This window comes from Solanum dulcamara, chromosome 4 (genome assembly GCF_947179165.1).
Source record: "Solanum dulcamara chromosome 4, daSolDulc1.2, whole genome shotgun sequence".
Classification (NCBI taxonomy): domain Eukaryota; kingdom Viridiplantae; phylum Streptophyta; class Magnoliopsida; order Solanales; family Solanaceae; genus Solanum; species Solanum dulcamara.
Window position 1 is genome coordinate 7,736,599 of NC_077240.1, and position 16,947 is coordinate 7,753,545.

The 16,947-nt window shown below is 34.1% G+C and overlaps 1 protein-coding gene across 2 annotated transcripts; it reads right to left on the bottom strand.

Annotated features, from left to right (window-relative positions):
* Positions 1 to 74: 74 nt before the first annotated feature.
* LOC129885922 (zinc finger CCCH domain-containing protein 44-like) lies at positions 75 to 15,044 on the bottom strand. Of its 2 annotated transcripts, none has more exons than XM_055960404.1 (9): positions 14,780 to 15,044; positions 11,109 to 11,260; positions 7,584 to 7,663; positions 5,983 to 6,170; positions 4,619 to 5,165; positions 3,443 to 3,564; positions 2,559 to 2,618; positions 487 to 537; positions 75 to 211 (listed from the first exon to the last, which is right to left on the bottom strand). In XM_055960404.1, exons 2-9 carry the CDS (start codon positions 11,210 to 11,212, stop codon positions 107 to 109), a joined length of 1,257 nt encoding a protein of 418 aa, XP_055816379.1. In that variant the 5' UTR covers positions 11,213 to 11,260; positions 14,780 to 15,044; the 3' UTR covers positions 75 to 106. The 2 variants fall into 2 exon arrangements, with proteins under 2 accessions (XP_055816379.1, XP_055816380.1); XM_055960405.1 differs by having other exon boundaries at positions 3,443 to 3,552; positions 14,780 to 15,043.
* Between the last annotated feature and the right edge of the window lie 1,903 nt (positions 15,045 to 16,947).

A 16,947-nucleotide genomic window follows, 5' to 3' on the forward strand; every position in this document is an offset into this window, starting at 1 on the left:
TCATAGAAAGTCATGCTGGTGACCAAACACATAAAGCTTACTTCCAAATCTGTGCTAAATTTTTCATCTTTGGGACTGGTTTGGTGTTCTGTAAAATACTACTAATTTAGTCACCAAAATAAAGAAGGAAAAAAGGATATTCATATCTCCGTCCTTTTTCATTTGCCACATCAATGCGTATCTTCAACAATTTCAGCTCTTGAGCAATCCTCTGACATTAAAAATGAAGGTGTCACCAGATATTAGATTTTCGCAAATATATGGATTCAAGATAAAAATGAACAAGTTGCTAATAACTTCATGTTACTGAAATGGAAGCTGAAATCATTTTACAACATTTAATCCGTGATGCACGATAATCTTTTGCATTTATCATGCCAATGGAGTATAAATTCGTAGAGCTACAAGCTATCCAAATCAACAAGGAATTCCTAAGGAAACAAATTATCCAACTTTAAAAGTAACTTGGAAAGATTGAAACCATACATGCTTTGTGATGTCCTCATGAAGGAGTTTAGCTCTCTGTTCAAGCTCCACCTGCAAATAGGAGACTAAGTTTTATGGAAGTACTAAATAAAATTGGAGTTCAGCTGAATCTATAACTGGAAAACTTGAGGAATTGAGCTTGTATCTTTTCAGAAATGCAGAAGATTAAAATCCAAAGTATCAGCTCTCTAATAGATCAAACATTTAATAGAGGTGACACACACAATTCTTAATGGTGTCAGAGCAAGAATTTTTTATTCGATTCGAGTCTCACCACAACCCATCACTGAAAACTCCCCCATGGCTCAGCGAATATATCCATGCCCACAAGCAAGGATAGTGAAAAAATCAAATGCAAATTATATAGAAGTATTCCCTTTCTAGTAGCTCATGACTTTAAATGAAGTGATACAAATTCAAAAGCAATTTTTTTTAATAAAAAAAGGAAATTCAACAGGAAAGGCTATAACCTTGTCAAATGGAAAGATCTGATAGTGGAAAAAAGATATGGGGGTCTGGGAATTAAGAACCTGAAAAACCACAATAAGTCTCTCTGAATGAAATGGCTAAGGAAGTATGCAAATGACAAGCAAATGCTGTGGGGAAAGTATTGATGCTAAGTATGAGGAGGAAGACAGGTGGATGACCAAGGAAGTAACTGCTCCATATGTGGTAAATCTATGAAGATCTGATCTCTATGGAGTGAACTCAAGAATAGCACCAAGATCAAAGTTAATAATGGGGGTAAGACAAGCTTCTGGAATGATGATTGACATGAGGCAGGTATCCTGGTAAGGCTCATCCCAGACATCCACAACCTTGTGCTACACCAACAATGGTCCATAGCAGAAATGTGGACTCCTTAAGGGTAGGATGTCAACTTCAGAAGGCAAATGACGGGGAAATCACAAGAGTTGCAGAGTTCTTCAGCACAGTTGGCCAGTTTAAAGGAACACACAAAGGGTTTGATGAGCTATGTTGGCAGGGCAGTGACAAGGGGACCTTCAAGTTGGTTAAAAGCATATAGGAAGATGAACAACTTCAACCAACAGAATATCGGGAGATAACTTAAGCCCCAGATGTGTATTTTCTGGAGAGCAGGCAGAAACAATTAACCACTTAATCCTTCACTGCAAGATCACAGGACAGCTATGGAGATTGTTCTTAAATCTCAAAGGCATCTCTTGTTCTATGCCTGGAAAGGTTACAGAGACACTCCAAAGCTGGGAAGTTGGGGTGCAGGCAAAGGATAGAAGGTGGAGAATTATACCAGCCAGTATATGGTGGACTATCTGGAAGGAGAGAAACTCTAGGCATTTTGAGAATGTAGAGAATAGTATTGAGTAGGTCAAGTTGAATTGTATCTCAATCCTGTGATTTTGGTGTAACCAGATTTGGTCTAATGATCCTGTATCTATTATTGATGTGTTAGATTCATTATAGACATAGGATCATAGGACTTGGATTTGTCTTGTAAATATGACTGCAGTACAGCCTTTGTACTGATTTGTTACTTACAATATGTACAAAGTTACCAGTTTCAAAAAAGAAAGAAAGAAGGATATTCAAAAGGACTCTCCATATAGTAAAAATGGAACTTCAAAAGCACTGTGTTAAACTGGTAAGCTGGAAGATTCCCTCATTATCTCCCAGCCAAGATCCACCCAGGTTCTACTAGTTCCTTCCCACCAGAGGGGTCACACCACAGGACATGTAGGCTACATGAATATAACCAAGAGTAGTCACTCTTAGGGAAAGGATGAATCCTAGAATCCGCAAGAGACAATGTGGTATGTTGCAAGCAGCATGCTCTGCCCGAAGAGCTCCCGCTCAAAATCCATATTACAAGCTCTAACGCTATATAACAAAGAGAAACTAAGTTGTTCTAGAGGTAACCAGAACTTGCACCGAGCAGTGCCAACAGAGTGATCACTTTTTGGACAAGTCATTTATTTGGGGGTATATTATGCTGGAAACAATAGTTAATCATATTAAAGCTTTCAGTCATATAATAATATCTAGAATATGTTTCAACGTAATAGTTATGTCAAAATGCAAGCCGAAAAACTTACAATTGTAAGCTTTTTTAGAAGGCCGGCTTTCACCTTCCTTCTGAGCTCATCACACTCTTCCTGAAAAACAGAGAAGAATATCAAAATACATTGCATTGAAGGGTAACCACAAAAGCTTTTTGGTAGAGCTTTAACCACTGGGTAGTTCTGCACTGTAAAGATGTTTCTCAAGTATAGATGAATACATGTAACAGCTTCAACTAAGGGTGAGATGCTATGTTGTGTTTTGAACAAATAAATAACTAGCTTCCATTACCATCTAGACTACTAGAAACGTTCAATCATTTATTTATTTTAAGTAGAAACGTTCAATCAGTTTCTTTCTCAGTTCAAGAAATACTTAGAATGATCCTCAGAATTCTCAACTGAGAAATAAATGGAAAAGGGAATAATCAGTAGGTACCTACCTTCCTATTAGGTCTATACTGTAACAAGAAAACATATGAAGTAACGATTTCTGTGGTGCAGATTACACCTAGTAGACAGATTAAAAAGCTGTTTTCTTCTGTTGAAAATAGAAAAAGATAGCTAATCCACATGCCACAATTCCTATCATTGTCTACAATCGGGTTCTTTTCCCAAAGTGAAATCTATTTTAATGCTACTAACACCAAAATCTGAGACAACCAATGACAACAACTTCTCAGAACAAGAGAAAACCTTAAATCTTTTTAACAGAGCGACAAGTATTTGTACATGGCAAAACTTTGATCAAGTGTTGTGTATATCTGCCTCCTAAAAATGAGCAGTACAGTAGACTCCTGAGCAGGAATACAAAAATATTCACAGCCAGTTGCTATATATAGCTGATTAGCTGCAAAATCATGTCAAATTATAAGTAGAGTTTGCATAGACAGATGCCCTCAAAAGATGAAGTAGGTTACCTCAGAAATCTCATCATCAGAAAGCCTGGTCAAGCAAACATCTCTGGCCATATTTGAAACTTGAACTAAACTCTCGCTCTTGCACTTATCACTTGAACCATGCTTGATCACTGAGAACACTCCTTAAACAAGAAAGATGTCAGTTTGGAAGCAAATTGGTGCTCAAGATTAAGATTCCAATGTAAGATAAATATTCTATATTAAGACGTGCAGGATGAGAATAAGATTATGATCATGCCTCAATCTCTCCATCCAATTTACTTGACCTGCTTGCTTTTTTCTCTTCCAAATTTACTGAGATTCTTCAATGGATTGATTTAATCTTACTTAATCACGTCATATCTTTTCATCGATCTAATCCACTCTATTCACATCTCAAATTTCTCCAATTCCTATTAAGTTTAATAATAGTAATCTATTTTAAATTTTCTCTCTCAACCTATGGTGCTACTTAAACTAGGTCTTCTACTCTTCTTCTTTGGGTTGGAGAGAGTAACTTGTTTTAGTTTAGCAACGATCATCCTCCATTCCGAGAAGAGTGGTATGATCCGGAATCAACTCATCTGATTCTCTATGTGAATTCCGACATTGATGTTTTACCATTTTCAAAATAATATTTACATATTTGAAAAATACATATTAATTACTGCTAATCACACTTATTTGGTAAAATCAAACCGACTTATTTAAACATACCGTAGTCAAAGAAGGAAACAATTTGACTCGCCAAATAGTAATAGTATCAAACAACATGGGCAGACAAAGTACAATAAATTGTAAAGAAGGTTTATATGTTCCAAACAAAATACAGAGGGTGTTAAGAATGAACTCTTCTCTCAATATTAACAACACAGCAATGATAAACCCAAAGGAAATTCAGTTCATGGAAAGATGAAAAGATGAGTTTCAAGTTTCAACTTTAATTTCATGTGCTTGAACAGATTAGCAATGTCATGATAACAACAAGAAGTGTAAACAAAGTTGGTTGAGGAAACATAATTCATTTATGTTAGAAAAAAACAGGTTTTCTGGCTAGTTACCATCCAATTATCCAAAAACTTCGTATGGAAGACATGAGCATAATGTAGCATTCAGACATATTCACAGCAGTACATTGAGGGATGTTAGCAACTATTTCAAGACAAATCAAAGAATGAAGTCATTTGTTAAAACAACCTGCAATTTGCACAAGCTGATGAGAGGTACGCTGCTCAGAATCACATGGATCTAACTTGACCCGAACAAAACTTCCTATAATCTTGGTTTCAATTGACTCAGGCTTCTTGATCATCTCCAGCACCAAGCTCCTCTTCAGGTAAACAAGTTTGATATTTTCAGGAATCAAGGCTGCAAATTGACTTTGTGCTGCAGTTGAATACCAAATTGAGGATATCTTGTTTTGTTCAAGGCTGCAGTTGACTTTTCTTTGCATCTTTGTTTTCTGCTGTGTACATCTTTTCTGCTGTGCACATCTTTTCATTTTAAACTTTTTCTTCTGAGGTTCTCCATCACTGAAATCTTCATTGTCCGATGAAAGCTGCTCATCCTCTTTCTCACAACATTTATCTGAATAAGAGCTAAAATGACAAATCTTCTCCTTGTCTAGTTGCGCCTTACCAGCAAGAAGAATATTTTTGTCAAATTTTTCTTTTTTCTTTACTATCTCGTAATACTCCCTGAAAAGGCCCTCGTATGTTTCCCGATCTCTGAGGTCTACACTTTCCTGGAAAGCAACAATCATCCATATGAGAAATGGAAGAGATCACTCATTAACTAGAGAAAAAATAAAGCAAATAAGAGAGGAAGATAAATAAAGCAATAAAAGAGAGACTCCTCTAACTGAATGTTGCCAATAAGATAATAGAGATAAACACAGAAGATTTAATCTCACATGCTCAAACAGAGGAAAGTAAGCTGTTAATAGAGTTTGTGACACATGAAGATCTTTGAGATTATATCCACCTCACATTTGCTAGAATAAACTCAATCTTCGGAAGCCTAGGGGAAGAATAAATTCAGGAAACAACAAAATAATGATCAAACCTACACCTATTAAATACAACTAAGATTTTCAACCGAGCTTCTCTCATGTTAAACCCGTGTGAAGCTACTCCCTGGGAGAAAAATTCTAAGATTTCCATAAAATACAGTTCACATTGAAAATTGAACAAGAAACTGAGTCTTTTTTCATGTTTAATTTCACTTTTTCTGATCACAAATGAATATTGTGTTTTAAAGAGAAACAGATAGCGCATCTCATACTCTCCTGCTGTCAAACTTGTTGCCACTCAAGGTTCTTTAAATACTTGACTTCATTTATCTCCGTCTATCATGAATTTTAAACATAATTATACGTCAATGCTGTAAAGCGTCATGCTATTAAATTTCAAGCTGTTTACCAGGGCTATTTCAGTTAATAGTTTCCATGACAAGTTTTCTTTGGGTTTGAAAATACAAATTTCCAAAATAGTAAAGTAATTAATTAGTTAGTACTGAACCAAAAAATACAGTTTTAGAGTAACCATAATAATCATGCATACCCCATCAGAATCAATATTCCTGTCTTCTTCCACAAGCAATGCGAGCTTTAGGCAGTTATTGCAGAATCCATTCTTCCCTTTATGATGGACAAAATCTATTCGACCAATGCAGCGAGAGCATGCAGCTCTATCGCAACAATAACATTGATAATATGAACTTCCGTTGCAAATTAAGCATGTATGCCGTCCTGGAACACAGTAAAACTCATGTTACTTTTCGCACAACTATTTTTATTCTATGTAATGAAAAAAGCAATACATGACCAGTGAAACTAACAAGACAATATAAGCCAACAATATATAAGTACTCAAAAATTAAAATGTTTGAATGCAATCTACATTACATCCCCTTGGGGTGAGGTCTTCCCTGGAGCCTGTGTGAACACAGGAAGCTTGACACACCAGGCTACCCTTTTATCTAATGTCTTTGAGTGATAGATACTTATCTATTTCAGCAACAGTTACCACAGACTAATAATCCTCTAACATTGTGGTTCATCATTCCAAAAAGTAGCAATTTGGAGTCAAATTAAGCAATAAAATGTATTCTAATATTGTTTTGTAATTGAGAGGCAAATTTTGTTTCTATATCAAATTCCAACACTCAAGAAAAACACGATTACAATAATCATTTCTCAGTATATTACTATTTTAAGCTTTTTATATTATCTTGGCTTACATGTATTATCATATTCTTATCAAGGTTTGCTTGTTAAGCATACACACGTATGATAAAGAAGCCTATCCCTAGAGAATTAATGCCGAGGTTAAGTATGGAATTCAAACTTGTATCTACATATTAGGTTATATTTGTTAAAGAATAAGTCTATTATGAGCTTAACAATTTTCTTATTATAATTTATTTACACACAATGAGAATATCATTCCTCAAGTAGTTTAAATTTAAGGGAATTAAATCAACATTTATCGTACTTGCTCATCATGAAATAGAGCTAGCCACCAGGATCCAATATCACATACTTCTAATCTACTTTTTAGTTCCTATATATTTTCCTTTTGCCTTGTGCAACAAATATAAATCTAAACTACACAAAGGAATAAAGGAAATACTGGCTCTAGCAAAGAACAGTTATAATTCCTCGACTGGAACTGCCAACATATAGAGAAATGTGAGACCCTCACGAATTGCCTAGAAAATAACTCATTCCATTTGTGCCAAGACATTTTGCAAAAGTTTCATAATAAAGTAGCAAAAGCAATTACCTAATGAATATAAACTACGAGCCCGTTTGCTAGACTTATAAAAGTGACTTTTAAGCTAAAAATGACTTTTAAGTCAAAAAGAAAAAAGTAGAAGGGGACCAACTTTTAACTTTGACTTATTTTTGTAAATTTTAACTTATTTTAAGCACTTTTTTTGATTTGGCAAAAACTTTCAAAAGTTAAAAAATAACTTAACAGCTAGTTTGACCAACTTTTAAGTCCATCCAAACAAGCTCTAAGCTTTGTCATGCTTAACTTTGGTTAGTCAAAATCGATAAACTAGCAAAAGGATAAAAACTCCCAGACAAAACAAAAGGACAAAGAGTAAATTTAGAAATATTAAATTTGCTTGACGAAGGATGAATTAAGAGGCTTGCCACATATCCATTGTTCATCACTTGTCAAAACTGAGTCATCTTTCCCCACACATGCAGGGTGATAAGCTTTCAAACATCGCCTGCAAAGTCGAAAATATATTATTTAGTAGAAGTCCATGTAGAGAAAGAATGACCAAGTCAAAATAACTGGAACACCTAATGAATACCATTGCAGAGTACCTAGCCAAAAAAAAAGAAGAAGCTAACCTAAATAAAAACTACCTAGCTAATTGCTAGGCCATATACTGCTTATATCATTAATTTTCTGAAGCTTTTAACCTGAAATTCTAAACAGAAAAGCGGTGCTCATCTCAAAAGATGAATGACCAGACAGAGAGCATGAGGTCAAGGAATTATCGCTTTTTTGTGTTTCATATAAGTCAAGATGACATCAGTGAATCTCCAGCCTTTGTGCTCCATAGAAGTAAAGTTCACACGTTCCTAATAAGAAAATCCCAGCTGGAAACTGTCTGTTCCCTTTTTTTTTGATAACCGTGGTGTTCGGGCAAACATTCGCACACTTCAACTAATTTCACGAGATACCTGCTACCTCCCACCAGCAACAGATACCGGGTATCTCTATCCACCAAATATAGGAAAAAATAGGAAGAATCACCTATTGTTTTTTGTCTCCGCTGGAATTTGAATCTTGGACCTCATGATTTTCAACCACTTCATTGACCCTAGGCCACATCCTTGGGTGCAACCTGTATCTTTTTCTTTTATTCATTATTAACTTTTTAGGATTATGAGGAGCCATCTAACAATGTTTGCAAGCAAACTTGCTTTTATCCAAGAAATTTTTGTGTTATCAAACAAGAAAATAACCTTTCCCAAAAAAGCCAAAAGTGGTTTTTACACCCTCCATTCACTTTTACTTGTCCCGTTGGACTTGCACGTCCCTTAAGAAATAATGATTGACATGAATATTTTACCACAATATCCATATTAATTGATATTTGGTCTTAGATTTTCGAAATGATTTGGAGGTAATTAATGATAAGGGTAAACTTTGCACGCCCCTTAAGAAATCATGATTGACATTAGATTTTACCTCAATATCCATATTAATTGATATTTAGTCTTAGGTCGTGGAAAATGATTTGGAGAGTAAGTAATTGATGTTAAGAAAAACATGAAAAAAATATGTTTTTCTCTTGATATGCTAAAAGTGACAAGTAAAACTAAAAATATTTTTAGTATAATACAAAAGAAAAAGAAAACAGAGAAAGCACATAAGGGGAAAAAACTAAAAACAAGTTTTTTTTGAATAATCGAGGGAATATTTCATTGCATTTTAGAGGGAATGCAGTGCTCACCTCTTGTTATCTATTAACCGTATGCCTTCCGCCGTTATTCAAAATCAGGTTCCACACTCTGTTTTGTTTTCCCAGTCAACCTTATTCTCTTTTCCACCACACATCATTGGGAGCACATGTTTTGTCCACATACTCAATCTAAGAAAAGACAAATTAGCTCTCCATGCTATTAAATGTGTCTTTCTCGGTTATTCAAGTGTACATAAAGGATATCGATGCTACTCACCTGACCTCTAGCAATACCTTATGTTCATTGATGTTATTTTTTTTAAGGTCAACCCTACTTTACATCCTCTTTTTTTTGAACAATTAGGCATTTCTAAGGTCCCTACTTTACATCCTCTTTTTTTTTGAACAATTAGGCATTTCTAAGGTTCTACCAGTTCCTCCACTGCATCTCTACCACTATTGACCTATCATCGTCGTCCGCGCACAAATGATTCACACCTGCCACCAAAATCCTTGTCTACTAAGAACTAGTCTACAGAGAGTCCTTCCATTGCCACTCGAAAATGTAATTGCTCTACTCATAACCCTCATCCTATCCATACTTGTTTGAGCTATCATCGTTTGACACCGACTCATTCTGCGTTTGCATCATCACTATCATCTGTGGCTATTCCTAAGACTACGGATGAAGCTCTTTCTCATTCAGGCAGGTAACAAACTATGGTTGAGGAGATGTCTACCTTACACTCTAGTGGTTCTTGGGAACTTGTTCCTCTACCTTCAGATAAATCTACATTTGGTTGTCATTGGACATATGTAGTGAAGGTTGGCCTCGATAGACAGATTAATCGCCAAAAAGCACGACTAGTGGCCAAGGGTTATACACATATTTTTGGTCTTGACTATGGTGATACCTTTTCTATGGCCAAGATTGCTTCAGTCCACCTCTTTTTATCCATGGTGGTTGTTCGTCATTGGCCTCTCTACCAGTTGAATATTAAAAATGTTTTTCTGCATGAAAATCTCAAAGATGAGGTATATATATAGAGCAACCACCTAGTTTTGTTGCTCAGAAGGAGTCTAGTAACATGGTGTGCAGACTACGACGAACACTCTATGGCCTGAAGTAGTCTCTTCGAGCATGGTTTGGGAAGTTTAGCATAGTTATTAAGGAGTTTGGTATGGTACAAAGTGTAGCTGATCATTATGTGTTGTATTGTCACTCTACTCTAGGTTTTTTCATGCATTTGGTAGTGTACGTTGATGACATAGTTATCACAGGTAATGATGAGGGATTACTAAATTGAAACGTCACCTTTTCTAACACTTTCATACTAAGGATCTTGGTCGATTGAGAAACCTCTAGGGCATTGAGGTTGTTCAATCCAAATCATGAATTGCCATTTCACAAAGAAAGTATGCACTTGATATTCTTGAAAAGACAAGGATGACAGATTGTCATTTTCTATCCAAGAACCTAGAGATTGATTGTCATTTTGTTGATAAAAGGTACTCTCAGGAGACATCGTCACAAGGTTTGTGCGGTCAAGTGATCAACTTGCAGACATATTCACCAAGTCCCTAGCCGGTCCCAGAACTAGTTATATATGTAACAAGCCTGGTACATATAATTTGTATGCACCAGCTTGAGGGGGAGTGTTAGAATCCTAGAAATATTCTATAACTCATATGTAAATATAGTAGGTGGCTTGATTTACTCCTATTTTAGTTAGGTATTGATTTATATTGATTTCCTTTCCTTTTTAGGATATGTAAACTTAGTTGTTTAAACCCCAATAGCTTGTGGGAATAATCAAGCTAAGTTTTCTGTCAAACTCTTGTTTTCTCACAATATACAATCGAGTGTTGTCATTTTTTATCCAAGAACCTAGGGTTTTGTGAAAGACAAAATGTTTCCACACAATTCGATCACCAAGAAGAGGGGCAATTTTGACCTAAAGATAGAAACTCTGTTCTTTTCAAGCCAGAAAAAAAAAGTTTCCGAATGATGTCCACATTTTCATCCATAAAGTAAAGCCCGAAAAGAAAAAGAAAAATGTAGTTTTTGTATTCAGACAAGCTCGAGAGTATCTCCGTTTGTCCAAAATAAAAATGGTTTTTAACCAAAGGACTTACCCATAATCGAACAAGAGGAGTTGCTCGGATGGTAAGAGTACCCTCCATCTCCAAGTCAGATTATGGGTTTGAGTCACTAAAAGGAGCAAAAAAGGGCGGAAAGAGTAATAAAAAGACTTACCCATAATCACAAATCATGAGATCTCCTCCATCTTTACATTCAAAGCACCAATCTTCTGTAATTTCTTCTTTGTTAAAAATCCTCCCGCCTCTCTTCTTCGCCATTTATAGCAGAAGGGTTTCTTGAAATTGAATTACCAGATACCTGCTTCACTGTAATCAAGAAAAGCACCTTACTTAGTTCAGATAATCAAAACTAAAGTGCAGATATGGTGATTCTTAGTGTATATCTTTTTCCTTTTTAGAAAAAAATTAGCAGAAAAAGTATATACATTAACAGATAAAGAAAATTAAACTTTGATGATTAGCCCAGAAAATAAAATACCCATTAGCAAAGAATAGAAGAAAAGCAGGCTTGCTTACCACAAAATTCTAAAAAAAAACAAACCAAAAATCATAACAAAAATTATAGATTCAAACAATTCTGGCACCCATTGACCTAAAACGGTGAATGTAGCTTTAATCAACTGAAAGAAGTCCACAAAAAAAGAAGAAGATTTATTTGACTGACAAAAACAGACCCACGTGAAAATTTACTACCTTCTTCAACAGAAAGCTGGATATTTTCGCTCAGCGATAACATCAACCATTGAAGAGAGAATTGGGGGTAAAGAAATAAGAGAGATTTTCTAAATAGGTTTTTTAATAGAAGAGAGTCCTATTCGAGAAAGTTCTAATTCTTGGATTGGAGGAATCTATTCTTGGATTACAGCAATGAGTTACTTGTGAATTGCTGACACACACTCAACAACTAGACAGAAGAATGCAAACATTTGTCAGTTTGAAACAGCAACGATCAAAACAATGTTTAGTATTAATTGCTAAAAAAAGAGTTTGAGTTAATACCTCAAAATCCCTTTAAATTATTCTTTAATAATAAAATTATAAAATATTGTTATTATTCCTAAACTATAATATTTTTTATCTAAAATCTCCTGCAATGCCAAATAGCATAATTTTTTCCTTTGGCCTTTAATTTGTCAATAGACATATCCTTGGACTCCTTATACTTCTCATTGTACATTGACAAGTCTGTGAAATGATTATAGAACTTTATTATTTACATGACCCTGCACAAAAGAAAGCTCTTCTCCACTTGTGATATTTCATTAAGTGGGTATGTGCTTTTGTGGTGGGCTAGGGTTCTCAGTGATGTAGTAAGTCTTGTGAATTCTTTGTATTTGGACTACATTTACCTATCCAAAAGAAGTTGTACAACAGCTGACATCACATTCAAAAGAAATGCAGATGCTTTTCTCTCTTTTGCCTTCCGTTTGTTGTAATTTATCGAGCTCATGAAATTGCTTTTTTGGTGAAAGACATGCAAGAATTGGATCTTTTGGAAAAGCTTGATCAAAAGTCTAAGGTTAAATCTCTATCTTTACAAAAAATGCTTCCTTCAAGGTGTTTTAGCAAAAAAGTTAACTCATCTACAGCAATGTTTATAGTTTCATCAAATGGTTAGGGAAATGATGAAAAGAAAAAGGATGGTGAAGATGTAGACGAAGAACAAGAGGAGAAGATTGAAGAGGAAGTAGTGATGACGGCGATTGCAATCAGGTATGTGGAAAAAGCTTCTGCTTCCCTAACTTGACAGCCATATTTAAGGAACTTGAAATCAGAATGCTTTGTGTTCCTCTAGATTGAATTATACTTGCATTGCTTGTCAATTGTTTGTATACCTAGATCAACATCATTAAGGGACACTCTCTATAAAGTATGTACTAAGCTTAAGTTTATTGAAACTCTTGAACAATTGTACAGAATCTTTATGATTACGATGACGATGAAGACCACTACAACATGAAGGAAGATAATAATGGGATGGTCCAATTTGCAGTTTCTTTTCTTTCTTCTTTTATTTGATGCAGCGGAATTTGTTAATTCTTATTGCCCTTTTGCAATGCCTATGAATCAATACTAAACAACCTGTGTTGCAGATGAAGCCATGTATTGAAGGTTGCTTGGTGGAGTGGTTTGTGCTTGCCGTTGGAAACTTTTTGCGGTGATAAAATTCTTTAATCACTATTATTGGACTTCCACAAAGCTCGTAGGCCTAGAAAATTAGCAATAGCTACTTAATTTTGGACAATCAAGAAAGAATATTTTCTTGTTGTTTCTTAGGGATTATCAGCCCCACATCGGCAAAACACAGGAGAGATGTTGGGTATATAAGTAAGCAAGCCTTACACGCTACTGACGCGTTTTAAATCTGTGCGGGTCTAGGCCCACAACGGACAATATCACTAGTGGGCTAGGAAATTACAAATGGTATCAGAGTCACTCATATGTCAGCCTTGTCGATGTGGGCCAGAGTTTAATTGAGTTTAGGTAAATCCCGATAAAAGCGGGGCAAACCTCAGTGTTGAGTCTAGACGAATCCCATGGGGTGAGGCAAACCTCAGTGAAGACGTTGAATCTATAAAAGGGGTTGTATGTGACACCCCAACATAGGATAAGAAGTCCCACATCGGCAAAATACAGGAGAGATGTTGGGTATACAACTAAACAGGCCTTACACAGTAGCGACACATTTTGAAGTCGTGTGGGTAGGCCCATAACAGTCAATATCACTTGTAGGCTAGGCTATTGTGTGTGTGTGTGTATATATATATTCACTTCATTAAATCACTTAATCATAGTTAGTTGATATGGTTTGGTGCCAATTTGGGTGTTTTGAGCTTTTGGTCAGTGTATTAGATGATGTTATTGAGGATACAAAGTTATTCAATCATCTGCTTTCTTAAACTTAATAGACGAGGTAGTAGTAAATTCACCTATTGCCATCAAAGCTATTGGATTTAAACGACATTGGTGTATCAGTGTGCCTCTTTACAAGAACGATTAGTAAAGTATATCAAAATACCTTAAAGTTGAATATTAATAATTTTGGCAATCTGATCAGACAGAAAGATAGATGTAATCTGATCCTTGTATGTATTTACAAAAAAGGAATGCAAGATTCTTTGAAGATAAATCGAGATGAATTGCATTCTCAAAGAGAAATTTTAGGTGTGTCTCGATAAATATTTGGTGATAGTTCAAGTAGGAAATTTGCACACTTCAGGTATGAAACTCGAAAAAATCGAAATACTTAGGTGTGATTTTGGCCCTTCACTCATAAGAATATTAGTTTAGATCCATTACCTAGAAAAAAAAACTATCCCGATTTAGCAAAGTTAGGGGCCAGAAAAAGAGAACCAAGGCAAAGACTGCCATAACTAATCACTTTAATCTTTGACGAACAGAAAATTGAATTACAAAGGCAGTAATTAGTGTTGGCAAATAACATCTCAAATCAATTACAGAGAGGGAAGATTAAGGTGACAAATGATCAACCCTTGTTAAGGATAACACAAGATTAGATAGCATGACAAGCAATTTTCCAGAGAAGAATAACCCCAAGGACAATTCTTCAGATTTTACTAGACCGTCACTAATGCAATACATTTTGAGATCATATTGATAGTTTGCATTAGTTTAAATTAAGAAAGTTTTACACCAAAATGCATGAAAAAATTGAGTTAGTACAGAAAGTTTCCATCTTTCACTCTTCAACCCAAAAACTAAAGAAAATGCAAGGATTAATCTCCCATATTTTGGAAAACGGATTACATAAATGGCAAACTAAATTCAACTGAGAGAAAATAAAATTAAAAAATTGCAACTTACTGGGTATCTCCTTCATATTTTCGCACAAAATCCCCAGAAGAACACCACAAATAACTCTGTTTCAGAAAAGACCCTTTGGGCATTAACCAAATCATTCTTGAAATACATATTCGACATTGCCATTCATCATGAAAGAAAAGCTTGAAGAAGAAGACACCATTAATTCGCAACCTCAAAACCCTACGAACCATATTCTTCCTTGATCTCAAACACTGCATAATTCTTCTACTCTAAAATCAATACTTTCCCGGACTAATTGCTGAGTAATTATAATAGTCGGAGAAGGAAAACAAATAGACAAAATTTAAATTTAAAATTTAAAAAGATAAAATGAAAAGGGCTAAATATATCCCCTAACTATTCAAAATTGCTAAATTTTACCTGTCATTATGTTTTTAGTATAAGAATATCCTTATTATAATATTTTTTGATTTGAAAATACCCTTCTTACTAACTGTTGTTTAAAAATGCCCTCCAACTATTATATCGGACCTCAACTAAATCGATTGAATTTTAAAATGACTTAAAAATTAAATTAAATAATATGATATGTGAAGATATAATTGCATTTGATTTATTTTATCATATCATTTTAAAAATTCGTAAGATAAATTCATTGTTATTAATGCGTAGAAATAAATTTTAAATAGTTATGTAAAATCTGTAAATGATATCATATTTTGAAATGAAAATGCAAACCTAATGTATGAGGTATCAAAAAACAAAAAACAAAAAGTTATATGTCATTGTTTTTATTTGTTAAAATGAGAAGTGTTTATTCTATTTATTTTCTTATATATTATTATATGTCTCACACACATATCTTACCCCCCCCCCCCAACATAAAAAAAATTCTAAACAAACAAAGATAAAATCACCCTATTTCAAATATTTTAAGGGCAAAATTAACCTCTTTTTTCTTGTTTTTAGAACAATTGTCGGTAAGAAAGATAGTTTGAGCTATAGTTTGAGCTATTTAGGTAGTTTAAAGGGATTTTTGAGTCAGAAACATAATGATAGGGTATTTTTGAATCAAAATATAATGGAGGATAAAACTAATTCATTTTGAATAATTCAGTGGTATAATTAACTCTTTTTCCAACCAAAAAAAATTCTGATAATTTCTTTAAATTTGAAGCAAGAAAGAGGAATGTGTAATTAAATAGTAAGGGAGACACCTAGTTTTTTATAATTAGAAATATCTTTTTTTGAGTTTAAAATGTACCATTAAGGGTATTTTTCTTAGCCAAAAACGTATCGATAAAAATATTTTTGAGTAAAAAACATAATGAAAAGTAAAACTGACCCATTTTAACTAATGAAAGGCTGATACGCTCAACAAATTATTTTAATAAACAATTGTCTCAAATTTAAATAATGTCTAATAATTTTGAGTTTAACTATCAAGATTGTCAAAATAGGATCATTCTTAATTATTTTGTGTGCGCACTATTTTTTTAAATTATTTTTTTAAAAATGTATGCCTCACACACATGTTTAACAATATTAAATATGTGATTATCTAAATATTTTTACTAATTGATATGGCATGCTTTGTGTGTCACATGGAATGCATATGTTGAGCACAAAAAATTGCATGGCACACGAGATATATGTGTGATGCACACATGAGCTAGTTTTATTGAATATCATTTTTGAGACCTCTTATTAAGATTTGACAATACATATATTTATATATAGAGAGAGAGATTAGTGGATACGATTGATTTAAATTTGATGCATAATAGATTAATATATTGATTTTGGAAAAATGGGTGAATTTGTCCAACTTTTGAAGCTGTACAAATGTGTGCTAACATAAGAGATTAATTTTTTTGTATAATAATTCTTGTCTGGAAGACTATTTGATTTTAATGGATATCTTATCCTTCTTTTACACTTATATTATGGTCTTTCCATGCAATGATTTTTATTTATCTATACATTGTATGTGTAAAATTATTTAAAAGTTGAGATATATTATATTATGTATGTGAGATTGAAAACTTTTAGAAATTGTTTAAATCCTTTTTCTTACTTTAACATCTGTTATGGGATAATAGTGTTGTTTGCAGGCCGTCATGTCTCTCTTACACTTAATCGCATCATTTTGGTATTCTATAATATTATGGACAAGACCAGAATTAGAAAAACTAGATTCATTTGTT

What these genes read in the sequence shown, in the direction of transcription:
- LOC129885922 (XM_055960404.1), bottom strand. Translation starts at nt 11,212, where the DNA reads ATGGCGAAGAAGAGAGGCGGGAGGATTTTTAACAAAGAAGAAATTACA. An exon ending in GGAATATTGATTCTGATGGG is followed by an intron (nt 5,166 to 5,982) that starts GTATGCATGATT and finishes GTTGCTTTCCAG; the next exon opens with GAAAGTGTAGACCTCAGAGA. An exon ending in ATGAGGACATCACAAAGCAT is followed by an intron (nt 212 to 486) that starts GTATGGTTTCAA and finishes TTTTAATGTCAG; the next exon opens with AGGATTGCTCAAGAGCTGAA.